We start from the raw sequence: 21,705 nt of genomic DNA, 5'->3' as shown, positions 1-21,705 counted from the left end.
TCAGAACATTTACTATGTGACTGCGAGGCACTCTTTCGAAAGAGGAAGCACGTTTTTGATTAAATGTTTGAAAGACTTCTCCCAATAATCCAGTGACCTTTTTTCGCTCAATAATACCTTATTGGGACGATGCCTATATCCGTTCGTATACATGCTGGTCAAGCATAGCGAAAGATCTAAAACGAGATGTTGCCGCGTGGAATTCTTTTGATAAACATCTCAAACTCGTCATACAACACAAAAGGAGACTGCTTCCAGCCGTAAAAGTTCTCAATAAACATTTCCTCAATAAAAATTGACTCAGCAAATAATATCTTATATTTTCGTTTTTCAACACATTTTTAAAGTGTATTGGAACTAATTGAATCCCTTGTAAAGGCTGTTTGCTCGTTAACAGTGATGATGTAGAACTCTAAAAACAATTTGAAAAAACAAGTACATTTTTCGGCTGAAAATGTTATTGAACAATGCGAAATACCTTTACTAATGACATTCGCTCGTTGACGAAGATTTACGTCACAACCCACGTGGTTTTTGCCTATTTTTCGCTATTCAAACAGACAAAAATATTCTTTTTCTTTTTCCTCACCTGTGTATACCTCATTGGTTTGCTGTAACGTCAGTTAACAGCTAAAATTGTTTACCTACATCACCACCCATAATTTTACCTCTATACACATACAGTCTGTTGTTATTATAGCATTGGCTACACAGTAGAAAATCAACACGTTTGTTTTAAGTGTTTTTATGGTTTTGAAGTGACTTGGAGTGATTTGGTTTGATCAACTGCGTTTTTTTGGTAATGATATTTCATGGTATAATATGTTTTAAAATGCCGAGCTAACGGTTCGCCGCATTCTTTACGACTGTTCATCGTTGTGTGCTTTTCTGTGCTTGTAAAGAAATCCTTTCGTCTTGTACGGCTTGCCGCAAATATCGCACTTGTACCGAAGCACACCACTGTGAGTGTCCGAATGTTCTTCGAGTCGTTTGCGATGCGCGAAACCTTGCCCACAAATGGAGCATTTGTGCAGTACATCGTTACCGGATGTGTGAAACTTTTTGTGTCGATACAGATGAGTTGCTGTTTTGTAATCCTTGCCACAAATATCGCATTTATGTAGTCGCACGTTACTGTGAGTGCTCGAATGTAACCCAAGGCTGTAGCGATGCACGAAAGTTTTTCCGCAAATGGCACATTTATGCTGTCCAGACTCATGGGATGTGTGGGACTTCTTGTGAAAGTTCAGACTGGCTATTGCTTTGTAATCCTTGCCACATATGTCGCATCTGTACCGATGCTCGTCACTGTGAGTGTGAATGTGTCTTAAAAGGGTAGAGCGATAAATGAAGCCTTTTCCACAAACATCGCATCTGAGCAGGTAATCCTTACCAAGAGTGTGAAGTTTCATGTGATCAGTCAGATTACTTACTGATTTGTATTCCTTGCCGCAGATGTCACACTTGAATCGTTTTTCTTTATGAACTCCTTTGTGCGCGCGAAGAGCTCTTTTTGTTTTAAGTTGTTTGCCGCAGGTGTCGCACTTGTAAATTCGCTCGTCGTTGTGGGTGTCCAAATGTTGCACGAGGGCAGAGTTATCTGAAAAACCTTTACCACAAAAATCGCAATTGTGCAGGTCTTTCTCACCGGATGTGTGACACTTCTTGTGATCACTCAGATTACTTGCTGATTTGTATTCCAGGCCGCAAATGTCGCATTTGTACCGTCGCTCAGTACTATGAGATTCCAAATGTTGTACGAGTGCGTGGCGATGCACGAAACCCTTATCGCAAATGGCACATTTGTGCAATTCATCCTCATTGGTTGTGTGATACTTCCTGTGTTGATTCAGATTATATGCTGACTTGTAATCCCTTCCACAGATATCGCATTTGTGCTGTCGCTCTCCACTGTGAATTTTCGTATGTCTCGAGAGGATAGATCGATAAATGAAACTTTTTCCACAAATGTCGCATCTGTACGGTTTACCATCACCGGATGTGTGATTCTTCTTGTGTTCATGTAGATTACACATTGTTTTGTATTTTTTGCCGCAGATGTCGCATCGGTACCGTCGCCCGTCACCGTTAGGGCGCGTATGCCTTACAAGGGAAGCTTTGAGCTTGAACACTTTCCCACAAACGATGCACTTATAGGGGCGATCCATGCGGTGTTGACTGATTTGCGTTTTTAGGAGATGAAAACATGTAGAAAGAGGAACGAAGATTAATATTAACTTTGATAATCGGTGTGAAGGAAAAAATTGTTGAGATTCAATAATTAACTTAAGAATTCATTTATCGGGGAGACCAAACTGACATTGAAGATGTGTTCCATATCATCGTACCTTTCGCATACGCATAGATTATTATCGACTTATCCTATTCGTTAAATGTGTTGGCTATGTTGTGGTTTGACATCAGACGCGAAATAACTCGAATAAAAACCCTGAGCCAAGCCCTTTACCCTTGCCTAAATGTACCTCCATGAACCACAGTTTCATAGGCAGTTTGGACAATATCGAATGCATCCATTGCCCATCGTCAAATCAAATAGAACATCAATCTTGCATAAGTTACCTTGAGCTTGAAGCGGCAATTTCATCATCAGCTGCTGCAGCCGTCTCCGTTTCACCGGCGATAGTGTTGTCGATTGCAGGGTCGCTTACCACCACACTTGATCCATATAGTGGGGCCGTTGCCTCGTTAAAAGAGCATTTTTCCTTTTTGGTGACTGGTAGATCAGATTTTATAGCATCCAACAGATAATCGAATATCGTAATCTCTTCCGCTTTTATCGTCCCGGACTCTTTTTCCATTTTTACGAAAACAGGTTCTCCCATTTCCATTGGTACAAAATACACTCACACGAATCATCAAAATTTTAGCTTCAAAATTATATTTTTTCACTTCCCATTTAGATCTTAAAAGGACCGAAATTTGTTTTTGAATTCGTACCGTAGCGTCACTTGAACTTGTTTACCGACTCCCACCACCTAGAATTTCACCTCACCACAATCTCTGCTGGTTGTCATTTCAGCATTGGATACACGGTAGAAAATTATCACGTTTATTTTTTCCGATTTTCACACTTCAAATTGAACACATTGATTTGAAAATGAATGTCTCATGAATTTAGACTTACTGATTTCACTTATAACATTTTGAGCGCAAGTATTAAAATAGATTTAAACTGTCCGATTAAAAAGTTGGAATGATGAAAATAATCCAACAATAGGTCAAGAATTATGCAAAACTAAATTCTGCATTTTTATATTTTTCCACTAAAAATTCATGATCATTCTTCTACCACTGCACCATGGTTCAATTACGAAGACTCTACCAATAACGACCATTCAGAGGTTCAGTAGTAGGTTAAAATCGCAGTTGATTTTTTTGCTATTTCTGAAATAATGGAAGCGTTTTATGCATTGTATGAGCCAGTTCAATTTTTGTACTCTGATCGCCTGAGCTCCTCTCAAATATTTTTTTTTCGAGAATACTGATGCTGTTTCACCGAAGAGATAACATTACACAAACTGAAAAAGGTTTATTTTTTAATTTCATGGCGACAGATCATATAGATCCCATACCGAATCCAGAATATGTTCTCCATAAAACTCGACGTGCTGCTCTCCAGTCACCTCTATCCGCGTACAGAATCTACCTAAAAATAACCGGTCTCTATCCGAGTCTCTGTTGAATATTATCGTAGACGGTCGCCCATCCACCATGAGAACTGTAAAGGCCTCCTCCATAGTTATACGAATGACGCCCTTCGTATAGCACTCTCCAAGGCTATGTTAAACAGCAAGTTCGAGGGACCGTCTCCTTGCTTCAGACCATCACACATCACAAACGGGTACGAAATTTCGCCCGCTGCTACAACTCGTTGCGTTTCACTGAGTCGTACGCCGCCTTGAAGGCTATAAACAGATGATGTGACTGTCTCAAGGTGAACATTTGGTCTGTTGTAGATCTCAGTCTATGTAACACAACGCGGGAGAAAATTTTGTATGTGGAATTCAGGGTTATGTCTCGATAGTTGCTACAGTAGAGTGTGTGTCTCTTCGTATAGATAGGACATAAGAATCCGTAGATAGTTTTAACTCAGACTATGTCCTCAGGCTAATTTGGTGAATTGCAGTACACAGTTGATCGCTACCGACTTTGAAAAGTTCGGCCGGTAAGCTAGCCTTCCCATCTAGCTCACCGTTCAGTAACACTTCGAAGTGTTGTTTTAAACGCCTGGCCACTTGCGACTGTCGTTGCACACGGCAGAAATTGTCACGGTTCGATTCCTGATTCCGGTAATCGCTCTATAGAAGCTTCTCGTGTGGTGCCAGGTGAAACAGTTGTCAGTTTCCGCGAGGGCGTCATTTTCAGTGATTGGTGGATAACAGGAGTACCGTAAAACGGGGTATCATTGATTAGCGGGGTAACATTGATCAGTTTTACCCTTCTCATGAATAGTTGAAATAAAACTGCTCCGTGATCTTGTGTCATTCGAGGTCTGAACAATATTCCATTGGTTGAAATTTTTTATTGTTTTGATGACCAAATTTTAAAATTAATTTGACCGTTATATTTCTTACTCCCAGTAAGTGCCAAAAAAGCACTTTATACTAGTCGAATATTGAACATTTCGTATTCATTGACATGTTTTCCAAATCCGTTATTGAATTTTCTCAATCAACTAGAAAAAATTTAAGTCAAATTTATTACATTTACAGTTAATAAATTTATAATTGTTAAGAAAGTCCAGTTTTATGCTCTAGCCAAGACAACATCCTGGCGTAGCATAGAACGTAAGAGGCTAGAGCTGGGCTATTGATACTTCCGTTGTTGGAAAGGCCATTGCATATATGATCAACATACGTTTTCTGAACACAAACATTTTACAACGATTGCTGACTCACAAAATACTTATGGCACATTTCATGACCAACGTTTACGTTTTTCATCATCGAAAGGTAAAATACATATGGCATAAAAATGACTCGCAGAGCATATGGCATAAAAATGACTAAAATGACGCAGTGCATATCTATCATTTTTAGTTCAAAAAGGTTTCAAAACTATTCAAAATTGAAACTGATCATGAAACCTCCACATGTCAAGTTTGGTTCCATTTACTTGATTAGTTCTTGAGTTGTAAAGAAATTTGAGTTTATTTGTATGAGCTCTCTCTCTTATAAGAGGGAGGAGTGTCGAACCACCATGAAAATTTTTCTTGATCTCAAAAACCTCAACAAATCATACTTGGGATCATGTATTTATATATATTATTCATTTATTATCTCTCTAGATTTGCAGAAATTGTGTTTATTCCCTCCCTTCCAGAAGAGGGAGTGGTGTCAATCTATTATGGGCATATCTGCTACCCCTAAAACCATTCACCTGCCAAATTTGATTCCATTTTGTTGGTTAGTTTTCGAGATGTGCAGAAATTTGTGTTTCATTCGTATGGAACCCCTCCATTCCAGAAGAGGGAGGGGTATTGAACCATTGTGGACATATTGGTTACCCCTAAAACATTCACTTGCCAAATTTGGTTGTATTTGCTTGATTGGTTCTCGAGATGTGCAGGAATTTGTGTTTCATTCGTATGGAACCCCTCCATTCCAGAAGAGGGATGGGTATTTAACCATTGTGGAAATATTTGTTACCCCTAAAACATTCGCTTGCCAAATTTGGTTGTATTTGCTTGATTGGTTCTCGAGATGTGCAGAAATTTGTGTTTCATTTGTATGAAAACCCTCCCTTCCAGAAGAAGTAGAAGTGTCAAAACATTATGGACATATTTGTTACCTCTAAAAACATCCACATTCCAAATTCGGTTCCATTTGCTCGGTTAGTTTTTGAGATGTGCAGAAATTTGTGTTTCATTTGTATGGGATCCCTCCCTTCCAGAAGAGGGAGGGATTTCGAACTATCTTAGTAATCTTTCTCGGTCCCCAAAGCTCCTATATATCAAATTTCACGCCGATCGGTGTGGTAGTTTCAGAGATATTTGAAATTCTTGTCTTTTTATGAGTTACAAAATTCAAATGAGTTTATTAAGTGTTATCCAGGTTGCACCACCCAAAAATTTCAAATTTCACGCTAATTTCTAATTTCAGTTCCTAATAAATTATTTCCAAATGCAACTATTTAAATCGAAATTTCCTGTTACAAATTTTCAATTTCTTTTTATAGTTGCCATTCCGAAACTAAAACCTATTTTTATACAATTGCTAATCTTCAATACCTTACTACTGATCTCTAGTGTATATAGTTTCAAACAACTTATTTCTAAGTTTCTATTTTAACTTTTAAATTTTCGATTTACGATATACAACTGCTAAATTATAGTAATTTGATTGGTAATGTGATTCTTAAGATTACCAATTATTTTAAATATCTCATTATTAAACATCGATTCATAATTTTATACAGCAAATTTTTCATTACATATTTCTTATTCCAATTTTTACTCTCCAAAACTTAATTACGAGTCCATTTAGCGTTACCCAGGTTGCACCACGGGGAGGCGGACTCTTTGCAACCCAAAAATTTCAAATTCTGCTTTAATTTCTAATTTCGATTCACAATTTCTAATTTCCAAATTCAATTTCTTGTAAAATTATATTTTCTTCCATTAATGTTATGAGTAATGTGATGCTAAAGATTACAAATTATCTTTAACATCTCATTACTAAACATCAACAATTTTTCATTTTTTTCCACAATTTCTAGTTTCAAAATTCTTCAATGTTCCAAAATTACTGTTTTGTTAGTTGAGCTTTCTTAGTTTACAATTTTTATTTAATTTTCCAAATTTTTCAATTTTTTGGTTCTAATTTCAAATTTGCTTATTTTTAGCTGATTCTTACAGACTAGGCACACATACACACACACACAAACACACTATATTCTGTTCTACTTTTTTAATACACACACTGTACAAAGGAAGTGTGTATATGAAAAAAGATACTCTATTTTCCATTCCACTGTTTTTTATACATACACTGTGCAAAAGGAGTGTGTATATAAAAAAGCTGCACAAACTGTTTTTACCTGCACTACACTTTTATTCCATCTCTTTTTCATACACACACTGTACAAATGGAGTGTGTATATGAAAAAAAAAAACATCTTCAAACATACCCAAATACTCACACACACATTGTTTATTACTAGCTTATTACCATTTTTAAAACTACGTGCACATACATCCAATATCTTCTATCCAATTTTTTTTAATACACACACTGTACAAAGAGAGTGTGTATACGAAAAAAAAAATCTACAAACATACACAAAATCTCACTCATATACACACACACACAAACGAGATAAGAGGATAAGGATAGGAATAGACCAGGAAGTAATCCATTCAGCTATCCTTCCATTATCCGAATCACATTTTTGAATTTTCGAGTTCATTGAAGAATTTTGGGATGCTAAAAATTTCGATTACAGCGCCACAAGAGCTGCTACAAGATAACCGGTCATAAATAACAGAAACGGTATGCAGCAATAGTTATAACTGATAGATTTTCTTCTGCCGCGGTATACTTTTACTTTGCCCCGATTTAGCCACACAAATCCAATAGGTTCAATCGGGCCCCGACCAGGTGATGGATATAGTCTAGGCCACGAGCTACACCGTCTCGTGGCACTATCATTCGGTGGCATGTAAATCGAGGTATCAGATCTCGTTGGCCACAAATTCATTTTATTGTCAACACGGGTTGACGGCCCGACAGCATATGACCCGACCATCAACATCATAGATGGTCTGGGTGCATATGATGTTGATGGCTTCGATATATCTATCACCCGTACCTGTACCTCAGTGAGTTGAGGCTTTTTCTTTGAGTTTTTGGCCTTAGGCTTCGTTGCCTTAGGTTTTGTTTCCTTTAATTTTATTTTCCCTGGTTCCTTTGAGGAAGAGCAACAGGTACAGGTGAACATATTTTTTATTTGACGGCAAAATCTTCTAAAACGGCCCATTTTTCTAGAAGCTGACAGGTGCAACGTCTATTCACAACCTATCCTTATCCTCTTATGATGAAATAAGGGTACTGCAAGGCATAAGGTAAGCTAGCAAACCGGTGGTTTTGTTTATTTGTCGCTAGGCAAAATCTAAGAGGGGAAAGCTTTTTCATAGTAACGTGTTTATTTCTCTCTCATTGTTACCTACGATTGAAGTCGGTGGTTTTGTTTATTTGTCGCTAGGGAAAATCTAAGAGAAAACTTTTTCATAGTAATGTGTTTATTTCTCTCATTCTTATCTACAATTGAAATTCGGCTTCGACAGACTGTAATTAATTCCTTTTTTCAGCACTCCGTTTTAACTGTGACTGCCGCCGGAAGCCGAACTGAAGTTAGGCTCGTGGTGCGCGTTTCCGGAAGGGCCCAATATTACGCCGGATAAATCCGCTTTTATCATCCCGGACTCTTTTTCCATTTTTACGAAAACAGGTTCTCCCATTTCCATTGGTACAAAAACACACTCACACGAATCATCAAAATTTTAGCTTCAAAATTATATTTTTTCACTTCCCATTTAGATCTTAAAAGGACCGAAATTTGTTTTTGAATTCGTACCGTAGCGTCACTTGAACTTGTTTACCGACTCCCACCACCTAGAATTTCACCTCACCACAATCTCTGCTGGTTGTCATTCCAGCATTGGATACACGGTAGAAAATTATCACGTTAATTTTTTCCGATTTTCACACTTCAAATTGAACACATTGATTTAAAAATGAATGTCTCATGAATTTAGACTTACTGATTTCACTTATAACATTTTGAGCGCAAGTATTAAAATAGATTTAAACTGTCCGATTAAAAAGTTGGAATGATGAAAATAATCCAACAATAGGTCAAGAATTATGCAAAACTAAATTCTGCATTTTTATATATTTCCACTAAAAATTCATGATCATTCTTCTACCACTGCACCATGGTTCAATTACGAAGACTCTACCAATAACGACCATTCAGAGGTTCAGTAGTAGGTTAAAATCGCAGTTGATTTTTTTGCTATTTCTGAAATAATGGAAGCGTTTTATGCATTGTATGAGCCAGTTCAATTTTTGTACTCTGATCGCCTGAGCTCCTCTCAAATATTTTTTTTTCGAGAATACTGATGCTGTTTCACCGAAGAGATAACATTACACAAACTGAAAAAGGTTTATTTTTTAATTTCATGGCGACAGATCATATAGATCCCATACCGAATCCAGAATACGTTCTCCATAAAACTCGACGTGCTGCTCTCCAGTCACCTCTATCCGCGTACAGAATCTACCTAAAAATAACCGGTCTCTATCCGAGTCTCTGTTGAATATTATCGTAGACGGTCGCCCATCCACCATGAGAACTGTAAAGGCCTCCTCCATAGTTATACGAATGACGCCCTTCGTATAGCACTCTCCAAGGCTATGTTAAACAGCAAGTTCGAGGGACCGTCTCCTTGCTTCAGACCATCACACATCACAAACGGGTACGAAATTTCGCCCGCTGCTACAACTCGTTGCGTTTCACTGAGTCGTACGCCGCCTTGAAGGCTATAAACAGATGATGTGACTGTCTCAAGGTGAACATTTGGTCTGTTGTAGATCTCAGTCTATGTAACACAACGCGGGAGAAAAGTTTGTATGTGGAATTCAGGGTTATGTCTCGATAGTTGCTACAGTAGAGTGTGTGTCTCTTCGTATAGATAGGACATAAGAATCCGTAGATAGTTTTAACTCAGACTATGTCCTCAGGCTAATTTGGTGAATTGCAGTACACAGTTGATCGCTACCGACTTTGAAAAGTTCGGCCGGTAAGCTATCCTTCCCATCTAGCTCACCGTTCAGTAACACTTCGAAGTGTTGTTTTAAACGCCTGACCACTTGCGACTGTCGTTGCACACGGCAGAAATTGTCACGGTTCGATTCCTGATTCCGGTAATCGCTCTATAGAAGCTTCTCGTGTGGTGCCAGGTGAAACAGTTGTCAGTTTCCGCGAGGGCGTCATTTTCAGTGATTGGTGGATAACAGGAGTACCGTAAAACGGGGTATCATTGATTAGCGGGGTAACATTGATCAGTTTTACCCTTCTCATGAATAGTTGAAATAAAACTGCTCCGTGATCTTGTGTCATTCGAGGTCTGAACAATATTTCATTGGTTGAAATTTTTTATTGTTTTGATGACCAAATTTTAAAATTAATTTGACCGTTATATTTCTTACTCCCAGTAAGTGCCAAAAAAGCACTTTATACTAGTCGAATATTGAACATTTCGTATTCATTGACATGTTTTCCAAATCCGTTATTGAATTTTCTCAATCAACTAGAAAAAATTTTAGTCAAATTTATTACATTTACAGTTAATAAATTTTTAATTGTTAAGAAAGTCCAGTTTTATGCTCTAGCCAAGACAACATCCTGGCGTAGCATAGAACGTAAGAGGCTAGAGCTGGGCTATTGATACTTCCGTTGTTGGAAAGGCCATTGCATATATGATCAACATACGTTTTCTGAACACAAACATTTTACAACGATTGCTGACTCACAAAATACTTATGGCACATTTCATGACCAACGTTTACGTTTTTCATCATCGAAAGGTAAAATACATATGGCATAAAAATGACTCGCAGTGCATATGGCATAAAAATGACTAAAATGACGCAGTGCATATCTATCATTTTTAGTTCAAAAAGGTTTCAAAACTATTCAAAATTGAAACTGATCATGAAACCTCCACATGTCAAGTTTGGTTCCATTTACTTGATTAGTTCTTGAGTTGTAAAGAAATTTGAGTTTATTTGTATGAGCTCTCTCTCTTAGAAGAGGGAGGAGTGTCGAACCACCATGAAAATTTTTCTTGATCTCAAAAACCTCAACAAATCATACTTGGGATCATGTATTTATATATATTATTCATTTATTATCTCTCTAGATTTGCAGAAATTGTGTTTATTCCCTCCCTTCCAGAAGAGGGAGTGGTGTCAATCTATTATGGGCATATCTGTTACCCCTAAAACCATTCACCTGCCAAATGTGATTCCATTTTGTTGGTTAGTTTTCGAGATGTGCAGAAAATTGTGTTTCATTCGTATGGAACCCCTCCATTCCAGAAGAGGGAGGGGTATTGAACCATTGTGGACATATTGGTTACCCCTAAAACATTCACTTGCCAAATTTGGTTGTACTTGCTTGATTGGTTCTCGAGATGTGCAGAAATTTGTGTTTCATTCGTATGGAACCCCTCCATTCCAGAAGAGGGATGGGTATTGAACCATTGTGGAAATATTTGTTACCCCTAAAACATTCACTTGCCAAATTTGGTTGTATTTGCTTGATTGGTTCTCGAGATGTGCAGAAATTTGTGTTTCATTTGTATGAAAACCCTCCCTTCCAGAAGAAGTAGAAGTGTCAAAACATTATGGACATATTTGTTACCTCTAAAAACATCCACATTCCAAATTTGGTTCCATTTGCTCGGTTAGTTTTTGAGATGTGCAGAAATTTGTGTTTCATTTGTATGGGATCCCTCCCTTCCAGAATAGGGAGGGATTTCGAACTATCTTAGTAATCTTTCTCGGTCCCCAAAGCTCCTATATATCAAATTTCACGCCGATCGGTGTGGTAGTTTCAGAGATATTTGAAATTCTTGTCTTTTTATGAGTTACAAAATTTAAATGAGTTTATTAAGTGTTATCCAGGTTGCACCACCCAAAAATTTCAAATTTCACGCTAATTTCTAATTTCAGTTCCTAATAATTAATTTCCAAATGCAACTATTTAAATCGAAATTTCCTGTTACAAATTTTCAATTTCTTTTTATAGTTGCCATTCCGAAACTAAAACCTATTTTTATACAATTGCTAATCTTCAATACCTTACTACTGATCTCTAGTGTATATAGTTTCAAACAACTTATTTCTAAGTTTCTATTTTAACTTTTAAATTTTCGATTTACGATATACAACTGCTAAATTATAGTAATTTGATTTGTAATGTGATTCTTAAGATTACCAATTATTTTAAATATCTCATTACTAAACATCGATTCATAATTTTATACAGCAAATTTTTCATTACAAATTTCTTATTCCAATTTTTACTCTCCAAAACTTACGAGTCCATTTAGCGTTACCCAGGTTGCACCACGGGGAGGCGGACTCTTTGCAACCCAAAAATTTCAAATTCTGCTTTAATTTCTAATTTCGATTCACAATTTCTAATTTCCAAATTCAATTTCTGGTAAAATTATATTTTCTTCCATTAATGTTATGAGTAATGTGATGCTAAAGATTACAAATTATCTTTAACACCTCATTACTAAACATCAACAATTTTTCATTTTTTTTCCACAATTTCTAGTTTCAAAATTCTTCAATGTTCCAAAATTACTGTTTTGTTAGTTGAAATTTCTTAGTTTACAATTTTTATTTAATTTTCCAAATTTTTCAATTTTTTGGTTCTAATTTCAAATTTGCTTATTTTTAGCTGATTCTTACAGACTAGGCACACATACACACACACACACACACAAACACACTATATTCTGTTCTACTTTTTTAATACACACACTGTACAAAGGAAGTGTGTATATGAAAAAATATACTCTACTTTCCATTCCACTGTTTTTTTATACATACACTGTGCAAAAGGAGTGTGTATATAAAAAAGCTGCACAAACTGTTTTTACCTGCACTACACTTTTATTCCATCTCTTTTTCATACACACACTGTACAAATGGAGTGTGTATATGAAAAAAAAAAAACATCTTTAAACATACCCAAATACTCACACACACATTGTTTATTACTAGCTTATTACTATTTTTTAAAACTACGCGCACATACACCCAATATCTTCTATTCAATTTTTTTTAATACACACACTGTACAAAAAAAGTGTGTATATGAAAAAAAATCTACAAACATACACAAATTCTCACTCATATACACACACACACACAAACGAGATAAGAGGATACGGATAGGAATAGACCAGGAAGTAATCCATTCAGCTATCCTTCCATTATCCGAATCGCATTTTTGAATTTTCGAGTTCATTCAAGAATTTTGGGATGCTATTACTATTTTTTAAAACTACGCGCACATACACCCAATATCTTCTATTCAATTTTTTTTAATACACACACTGTACAAAGAGAGTGTGTATACGAAAAAAAATCTACAAACATACACAAATTCTCACTCATATACACACACACACACAAACGAGATAAGAGGATAAGGATAGGAATAGACCAGGAAGTAATCCATTCAGCTATCCTTCCTTTATCCGAATCGCATTTTTGAATTTTCGAGTTCATTCAAGAATTTTGGGATGCTTACTACTATTTTTTAAAACTACGCGCACATACACCCAATATCTTCTATTCAATTTTTTTTAATACACACACTGTAAAAAGAGAGTGTGTATACGAAAAAAAAATCTACAAACATACACAAATTCTCACTCATATACACACACACAAACGAGATGAAAGGATAAGGATAGGAATAGACCAGGAAGTAATCCATTCAGCTATCCTTCCTTTATCCGAATCACATTTTTGAATTTTCGAGTTCATTGAAGAATTTTGGGATGCTAAAAATTTCGATTACAGCGCCACAAGAGCTGCTACAAGATAACCGGTCATAAATAACAGAAACGGTATGCAGCAATAGTTATAACTGATAGATTTTCTTCTGCCGCGGTATACTTTTACTTTGCCCCGATTTAGCCACACAAATCCAATAGGTTCAATCGGGCCCCGACCAGGTGATGGATATAGTCTAGGCCACGAGCTACACCGTCTTGTGGCACTATCATTCGGTGGCATGTAAATCGAGGTATCAGATCTCGTTGGCCACAAATTCATTTTATTGTCAACACGGGTTGACGGCCCGACAGCATATGACCCGACCATCAACATCATAGATGGTCTGGGTGCATATGATGTTGATGGCTTCGATATATCTATCACCCGTACCTGTACCTCAGTGAGTTGAGGCTTTTTCTTTGAGTTTTTGGCTTTAGGCTTCGTTGCCTTAGGTTTTGTTTCCTTTAATTTTATTTTCCCTGGTTCCTTTGAGGAAGAGCAACAGGTACAGGTGAACATATTTTTTATTTGACGGCAAAATCTTCTAAAACGGCCCATTTTTCTAGAAGCTGACAGGTGCAACGTCTATTCACAACCTATCCTTATCCTCTTATGATGAAATAAGGGTACTGCAAGGCATAAGGTAAGCTAGCAAACCGGTGGTTTTGTTTATTTGTCACTAGGCAAAATCTAAGAGGGGAAAGCTTTTTCATAGTAACGTGTTTATTTCTCTCTCATTGTTACCTACGATTGAAGTCGGTGGTTTTGTTTATTTGTCGCTAGGGAAAATCTAAGATAAAACTTTTTCATAGTAATGTGTTTATTTCTCTCATTCTTATCTACAATTGAAATTCGGCTTCGACAGACTGTAATTAATTTCTTTTTTCAGCACTCCGTTTTAACTGTGACTGCCGCCGGAAGCCGAACTGAAGTTAGGCTCGTGGTGCGCGTTTCCGGAAGGGCCCAATATTACGCCGGATAAATCCGCTTTTATCATCCCGGACTCTTTTTCCATTTTTACGAGAACAGGTTCTCCCATTTCCATTGGTACAAAAACACACTCACACGAATCATCAAAATTTTAGCTTCAAAATTATATTTTTTCACTTCCCATTTAGATCTTCTTCTTCTTCTTCTTCTTCTCTTCTATTTGAGCTGTCCCTGTTGACAACTCGATGGTAGGGCTGAGTGACTAAGACTATATTGCCCTGTGATTTTTAGCAACGCTCGTAGTACTCCATGTACAACCTGTGAAAGAGATAGGAAAGGAGATTAAGGCAGTATGCAAACTTTGAAAGCAAAAATATATAAGGTATATATGGTTTAAATATCAATTTTTGTTTCCTTAAGAAATTTGACAACTTCTTTAAATGTATTTACATTTCGTGTCTCGAGTAGCTCAATTAATGTATTAAACTTTTTGTTAAAAGAATATTTAATTCGAATATTATCAAATTTCTTACAGAATAATATAGTGTGTTCTGAATTTTCTATTTCCTGGCATGTTTCGCAGTTCTCGTTATTTTCTAATTTCATTTTGGCACGCCAAAATTTCGAATAATCGTGTCCAGAAATAAGTCTATTCAGAAGTCGTGTTTCGTAGTTCGTTAGGCCCTTGTTGTGGAACCATGGTTTCTCTGTTATGGATGATTGAAATTTATAAAATTTAATTCCTTTTCCTTTAGTTTCAGCATAATCACGATACCACAAATTCGCCTCTATGTTAACCTGTTTTTTGATATTTAAAATAGCGTCTTTCAAAAGAATACTATTTTGTAGTGAGTGTGTCTCATCTAAACCATTTTTCGCTAACGCATCTGCTATATCATTTCCTTTGAGATCTATATGGCTAGGTATCCACTGAATTGTAACACCCCAGTAAAAAGCTTTTTTTATCATACCAACTACTAATTTACTTCCGTATTTGTTTTCAATGACATTGTTAATGATGACGCAAGCTGATTTTGAATCGGTATAGATCACAGCATTCTGGATTTCCCTTCCATGGATATCATCGAGAGCCAAATCTATAGCGATCAACTCAGCTGTTGTTATGCATGTTTCTATTTCTAATCGTCGACTGATCCTAGTGTTCGCGTATTCATTGAAAACACCTACTCCACAAATATTTTTATCTTTTGATGCATCAGTGAATATTTTTGGTCTATTTTTGTATTTTCCATGCATAGCGCATAGAGTGGCTTGTTTCAATTGAAATTGATTTAAATTCTTTTTTGTACTTGTAATATTTCCTAAGGTGCTTTCTACTGCTATGTTCTGATAAACTGACGGTAATTTTTCAAGAGGAGATATTTTGTTAATTTGATTATGGTACTCTAAATATATTTTCTCGATATAAGTTAATTTACGTTCATCAATATTAGTTAGATCTTCTAGTTTAAGTTGACTACAGATAGTATTGTTTGTATAAAAGTATCTAGCTATTTCTTTCGCCGTATTTTGTTTGTGTTGCATGTGTATCGGTATTTGACTACTTATTGCCATTAATGTGTTTAATGGGGTGGTGCGACTACAGCCAGTCACATGTCTTATGCAAGCATTTGAGATTGTTTGAAGTGATTTTATATTTAGTTTTCCTGTATTGTTAAATAAAGAGGCTCCATATCCTACAACACTGTTAATTAAAGAGTTATATACGTTAATCAAAACTTGAGGGTGACTGCCATTTTTGATACCAGATAATACTTTGATCATATTTAACCTATCAGTTACTTTTCTTTTAATTTCTTTAATGTGTGATCCAAAACTCAAAAACCTGTCTAGAATAATTCCTAAATGAGAGTAATGACGAACTGTTTCTATTAAACTATTATCAATTGTTATATTAAGAATGTTATTACTATTTTGAAATAATATAACTTTAGTTTTCTCAGCGTTTATGTGAAATTTCAATTGTTTCATATTTAAAATTAGTTTATTCATGAATATTTGAGCTTTTCGCTCTATTTCTTGTAAATTTTTCCCTCGAACTGTAACTGCAAAATCATCTGCAAATTGAATTAACTGAATGTCTTCATCCAAAAAATTATGTAAGTGTGCTGTATATATGTTGAATAAAGTAGGTGACATAACATCACCTTGCGGAAGGCCATTACTAACAATACGCTCAAGTGTTTTTTCTCTAGTCTTGAAAGTTATTCTTCTGTTTTGTAAAAAATTTGTAATCCATGTTATTATTTCATATGGAAAGGAATAATCAATCATTATTTGCTCTGATATATCTACATCGATGGAATTAAATGCATTCGAAAGATCTAGGAAGATAGTAGCGGATATGAATCCCTGTCTTTTATTTTGCTTAAGTTTGTTAATTAGATAGTTGCTACAAGTTGTTGTTGAGTTATTTTTACGGAAACCAAAAGAAGTATTCGGTAGAATATTATTATCTGTTACAAAGGTTTGCAATCTTGACAGTACTTCAGAATTTATCGTTTTGGTGATTGTTGGAATTAAAGATATTGGTCGTTTCCCTTTAATTGTTGACTGGTCTTTGCCCGGTTTAGGTATAGCTACAACATTAATTGTTTTCAAGGACATTGGAAGGTAACCGTTTCTCCAATATTTATTTATTTCTTTAACTATTGCCTGTTTTGATTCAAAACTTAAAGAGCGCAGCATATCGTAAGTAATTTTATCTTCCCCTGGGGATGAATTTTTCTTTTTATTTAATATGTGTTCAAATCTTTCCAAGTCCATTAAATCGTAGTTTATATAATTATAGTTGGATTCTAAAAGCCGAAAATCGTTTCTGCCAAAGTGCTTAGTCAAAAAACTTTCGGCCAAACACTCATCATCATAAATAATGTTATTAGTTTGTTTTCTACGTTTTCCCGTTATTTTGTTTATTCTATTCCAAAGTTCTTTTGAGCTTAGTGAGGGATCGATATTGGTTAAAAATTCCATAAATTTTGCTTTCATTTCTTCCCTTTTTAATTTATTAAAAATTGCATGCGCTCTTTTGTAATTAATTAAATTTTCAGTGTTTGATAATTTGTTAAAATCTGTTCTTGCCGTTTTTTTATTTTGCCATGCCTGTTCAACTCTATCTGACCACCAAAATTTAGGTATATATTTATTTTTAATTTTGTTTTGTTTATAAATTTTTTCGACCATCTTCTGAAAATCTATGATATCATTAATGTTAGCTAAATTAAGTTTTTTTATCTCTTCTGTGATTTTTTTGTAGTTAAAGGTATATTTGTTTTTCGAGTACTCTTTACAGTGAGAGATTAAACTAATTTGTATTGCTATATGATGACTACCAATACTTAAGTCTAATGTTTCCCATTTCAAATCATTAAAAATATCACTAGAAGCTAATGTTATGTCAATTGCCGATGATTGTTTGTTAAGTTCTATTGGAATAAAAGTTTTTGATCCATCGTTAAGTATAAGAACATTGTAATGGTTAATTTTATCCATTATTATGTCTCCCTTTATGTCACGATAATCGTTTCCCCAAGCGTAGTGGTGACCATTCCAATCACCGCCAATAATAACTTTTTTATACATTTTAACAGCCTCAAAAATTTTCGTTAAATCATCTTCTAGCTCATGTGCTGATATTGTTGGTTTAATGTACAATGCAACCAATATTAAATTTAATTTAACAACTTTGATTCCAGTAACCTGTGTTGAATCTGATATACCATTAAAATTTACGACTGTATAACTCCAGTCTTGGTGCAAAAGAATTCCTGCTCCTCCGTAATTGTCGTTTCGCGAGTTTAAAATTTTGTGGTATCGCGATATGTTGTACTTACTCGTTTGTTCCAATTCGTATTTAGTCCAAGTTTCAGATAAAAATGCTGCTGAATAGTTATTTTCGAGTAATATTCTTTGTAATTCATCCTTGTTTTTCAATAGGCTTTGTATATTCAGTTGTAATATGTTGAAACTATCCATTAAGAAAAAAAAAATAGAATTAAAAAATAATATCATCTAATTTAAAGTGTTTTTTCAATACTCCCTTCATCAATTGCTTTTGCTTTCCAGTCCAAGATGAAATTTCGCTTTCCTGGATTATATCACTGTAGAAACCCATCAGTGCTCCTTGGGTATTACGGTTCGCTGTATCTGTAGCTGCCTTCACAGCTCCTGCCATGGTGGTATTCCATCGTTCTGCTTCGCTCACTTTGTGCGGGTTAAACCATCCATTTGCTTGCTCCGTGTTATTCATTTCCGCCTGATCCTGTTTACTCCTAAATTCATCGATTTTGCTCCGTTTTTCAGTGATTAGCTCCAAATTTCGTCTACTGTAACTTTGTTCCGTTTGTACACGTCCATTGCCATTTCTCTCCCGGATTTCAATTTTACGTTTCGGAATAGTACCTGTTACCTGGATCGGTTTCTTAATATGTTTATTTGCCGCCATAAAAGCGAAGCTTTCTGCTGGGGTGGGGTCTGTTGCACTCTCAGCAAGGGCTTCATACACGTTGCTGGTTAGAACAGGTGCGACAAGCTCTCGTGCTTCCACAAATGTTAAGCTTCGTTTTGCCATTATTGTTTTAATCGTTTTTTGCTTTTGTCGTTCCGGACATGTTACATCAGTAGTTTTATGGTCCGAAGATTTGCAGTACAGGCACTTCACAGGGTTTGTGCAGATTTCGTCCTTTTCGTCGTGTATCTGCGAACATCTTGAGCACCGTTGTTTACCTTTGCAGTTATCCGTTTTATGATTGAAACGATGACATTTTTCGCAAAACAAGACTTTTTGCACGAAAGGTCGCACCTTGTTAGTGCAGCAGAATAATTTAACCATTTCTGGTAGCTGGTTAGCGCGAAATGTTACACTTACTCGGGTTGTCGGTTCCTTTATTCCGTTTCTGAATCGGTTTAAACGATAAACGTCTACAACCTGGCAGTCGCATTCAATTTCCGCCTTTATTTCACGAATATCGATATGCGTTGGAATTCCCGCGAGGACTCCAGTTACGCAACACAAATGTCGCGGTACATACGCTTTGTATCCAAGCTTTTCCAGCTTTTTGTCCTCAACAAAAAGATTCGCTTTTGTATAGCTGTTCAAAAAAACTATTATTTTGTTCCGTCCAAGGTATTTCAGGTCGATAACGTGGTTCCGATACTTTTCCATTTTTCGAATCGCTGATCCGAGCGAAAATTTATTGATTTTCGTCTCGTTTAAGCATTCGACAATTACTCGATATGGTGCTTCATCTCGAATTGTATATAAAAACGATTCCTTAGAGTTGTTCAGTTTTGGCGCGTTTTCCTTCGTAGTCTGAGCGTCCATTTTTCCAGGATCTGTCGGGCTCGGAAGCCCTTCAGCCCCATCCATTTTCCTTTGTACTCGCAGTTGCTGGTTTCAAAGGTTTCCTGTCCAAAATAATTTCTCCTCGCACTTCTGTATGAATATTTGGTAGCCGCTTTCCACAATTCCAAGTTTGTCTCTGAAAAAGTCGAAAGAAATCCTTAATATTTTTCCTCGTAAAGCACAGGTGAAAACTTGACCTTTCGCCTTGGCGGGAAAAAACCGAATGATGCATTTAGATCTTAAAAGGACCGAAATTTGTTTTGAATTCGTACCGTAGCGTCACTTGAACTTGTTTACCGACTCCCACCACCTAGAATTTCACCTCACCACAATCTCTGCTGGTTGTCATTTCAGCATTGGATACACGATAGAAAATTATCACGTTTATTTTTTCCGATTTTCACACTTCAAATTGAACACATATAGCATTGATTTAAAAATGAATGTCTCATGAATTTTGACTTACTGATTTCACTTATAACATTTTGAGCGCAAGTATTAAAATAGATTTAAACTGTCCGATTAAAAAGTTGGAATGATGAAAATAATCCAACAATAGGTCAAGAATTATGCAAAACTAAATTCTGCATTTATATATTTTTCCACTAAAAATTCATGATCATTCTTCTACCACTGCACCATGGTTCAATTACGAAGACTCTACCAATAACGACCATTCGGAGGTTCAGTAGTAGGTTAAAATCGCAGTTGATTTTTTTCGCTATTTCTGAAATAATGGAAGCGTTTTATGCATTGTATGAGCCAGTTCAATTTTTGTACTCTGATCGCCTGAGCTCCTCTCAAATAATTTTTTTTTTTTTTTTGAGAATACTGATGCTGTTTCACCGAAGAGATAACATTACACAAACTGAAAAAGGTTTATTTTTTAATTTCATGGCGACAGATCATATAGATCCCATACCGAATCCAGAATATGTTCTCCATAAAACTCGACGTGCTGCTCTCCAGTCACCTCTATCCGCGTACAGAATCTACCTAAAAATAACCGGTCTCTATCCGAGTCTCTGTTGAATATTATCGTAGACGGTCGCCCATCCACCATGAGAACTGTAAAGGCCTCCTCCATAGTTATACGAATGACGCCCTTCGTATAGCACTCTCCAAGGCTATGTTAAACAGCAAGTTCGAGGGACCGTCTCCTTGCTTCAGACCATCACACATCACAAACGGGTACGAAATTTCGCCCGCTGCTACAACTCGTTGCGTTTCACTGAGTCGTACGCCGCCTTGAAGGCTATAAACAGATGATGTGACTGTCTCAAGGTGAACATTTGGTCTGTTGTAGATCTCAGTCTATGTAACACAACGCGGGAGAAAAGTTTGTATGTGGAATTCAGGGTTATGTCTCGATAGTTGCTACAGTAGAGTGTGTGTCTCTTCGTATAGATAGGACATAAGAATCCGTAGATAGTTTTAACTCAGACTATGTCCTCAGGCTAATTTGGTGAATTGCAGTACACAGTTGATCGCTACCGACTTTGAAAAGTTCGGCCGGTAAGCTATCCTTCCCATCTAGCTCACCGTTCAGTAACACTTCGAAGTGTTGTTTTAAACGCCTGACCACTTGCGACTGTCGTTGCACACGGCAGAAATTGTCACGGTTCGATTCCTGATTCCGGTAATCGCTCTATAGAAGCTTCTCGTGTGGTGCCAGGTGAAACAGTTGTCAGTTTCCGCGAGGGCGTCATTTTCAGTGATTGGTGGATAACAGGAGTACCGTAAAACGGGGTATCATTGATTAGCGGGGTAACATTGATCAGTTTTACCCTTCTCATGAATAGT

At 36.3% G+C, this 21,705-nt stretch overlaps 2 protein-coding genes and 1 long non-coding RNA gene across 6 annotated transcripts; 1 reads left to right on the top strand and 2 right to left on the bottom strand.

Annotated features, from left to right (window-relative positions):
* Nucleotides 1-295: 295 nt before the first annotated feature.
* LOC129724191 (zinc finger protein 184-like) lies at nt 296-4,158 on the bottom strand. Of its 4 annotated transcripts, XR_008727895.1 has the most exons (5): nt 3,594-4,158; nt 2,581-3,539; nt 669-2,178; nt 479-611; nt 296-412 (listed from the first exon to the last, which is right to left on the bottom strand). XR_008727895.1 is itself a non-coding variant. In XM_055678896.1 (4 exons), the coding sequence occupies exons 3-4, from the start codon at nt 2,847-2,849 to the stop codon at nt 861-863; spliced, it is 1,587 nt and encodes a 528-aa protein (XP_055534871.1). In that variant the 5' UTR covers nt 2,850-3,405; nt 3,459-3,539; nt 3,594-4,158; the 3' UTR covers nt 296-860. The 4 variants fall into 4 exon arrangements, 2 of the variants coding, with proteins under 2 accessions (XP_055534871.1, XP_055534858.1); XR_008727894.1 differs by having other exon boundaries at nt 479-2,178; XM_055678896.1 differs by having other exon boundaries at nt 296-2,178; nt 2,581-3,405; nt 3,459-3,539.
* Nucleotides 4,159-7,541: 3,383 nt separating this feature from the next.
* Nucleotides 7,542-8,567, top strand: LOC129733926 (uncharacterized). The gene is made up of 3 exons (XR_008729743.1): nt 7,542-7,945; nt 8,007-8,083; nt 8,330-8,567. It is a non-coding gene; the product is annotated as an uncharacterized LOC129733926 (long non-coding RNA).
* A 9,985-nt stretch (nt 8,568-18,552) lies between these two features.
* LOC129716659 (uncharacterized) lies at nt 18,553-19,926 on the bottom strand. The gene has a single exon (XM_055666494.1). It carries the CDS (start codon nt 19,924-19,926, stop codon nt 18,553-18,555), a length of 1,374 nt encoding a protein of 457 aa, XP_055522469.1.
* Nucleotides 19,927-21,705: the final 1,779 nt, after the last annotated feature.

Source organism: Wyeomyia smithii, chromosome 1 (genome assembly GCF_029784165.1).
Source record: "Wyeomyia smithii strain HCP4-BCI-WySm-NY-G18 chromosome 1, ASM2978416v1, whole genome shotgun sequence".
NCBI lineage: Eukaryota > Metazoa > Arthropoda > Insecta > Diptera > Culicidae > Wyeomyia > Wyeomyia smithii.
The sequence above is the reverse complement of the archived record's forward strand: the minus strand, read 5'-3'. Positions and strand labels throughout refer to the sequence as shown.

Bases quoted from the DNA above. Each gene is read 5' to 3' on its own strand.
- LOC129724191 (XM_055678883.1), bottom strand. From the start codon at position 2,849: ATGGAAATGGGAGAACCTGTTTTCGTAAAAATGGAAAAAGAGTCCGGG. The intron at 2,179-2,580 runs GTAACTTATGCA...AACGCAAATCAG, and splicing joins ATTGCCGCTTCAAGCTCAAG to TCAACACCGCATGGATCGCC.
- LOC129716659 (XM_055666494.1), bottom strand. From the start codon at position 19,926: ATGGATGGGGCTGAAGGGCTTCCGAGCCCGACAGATCCTGGAAAAATG.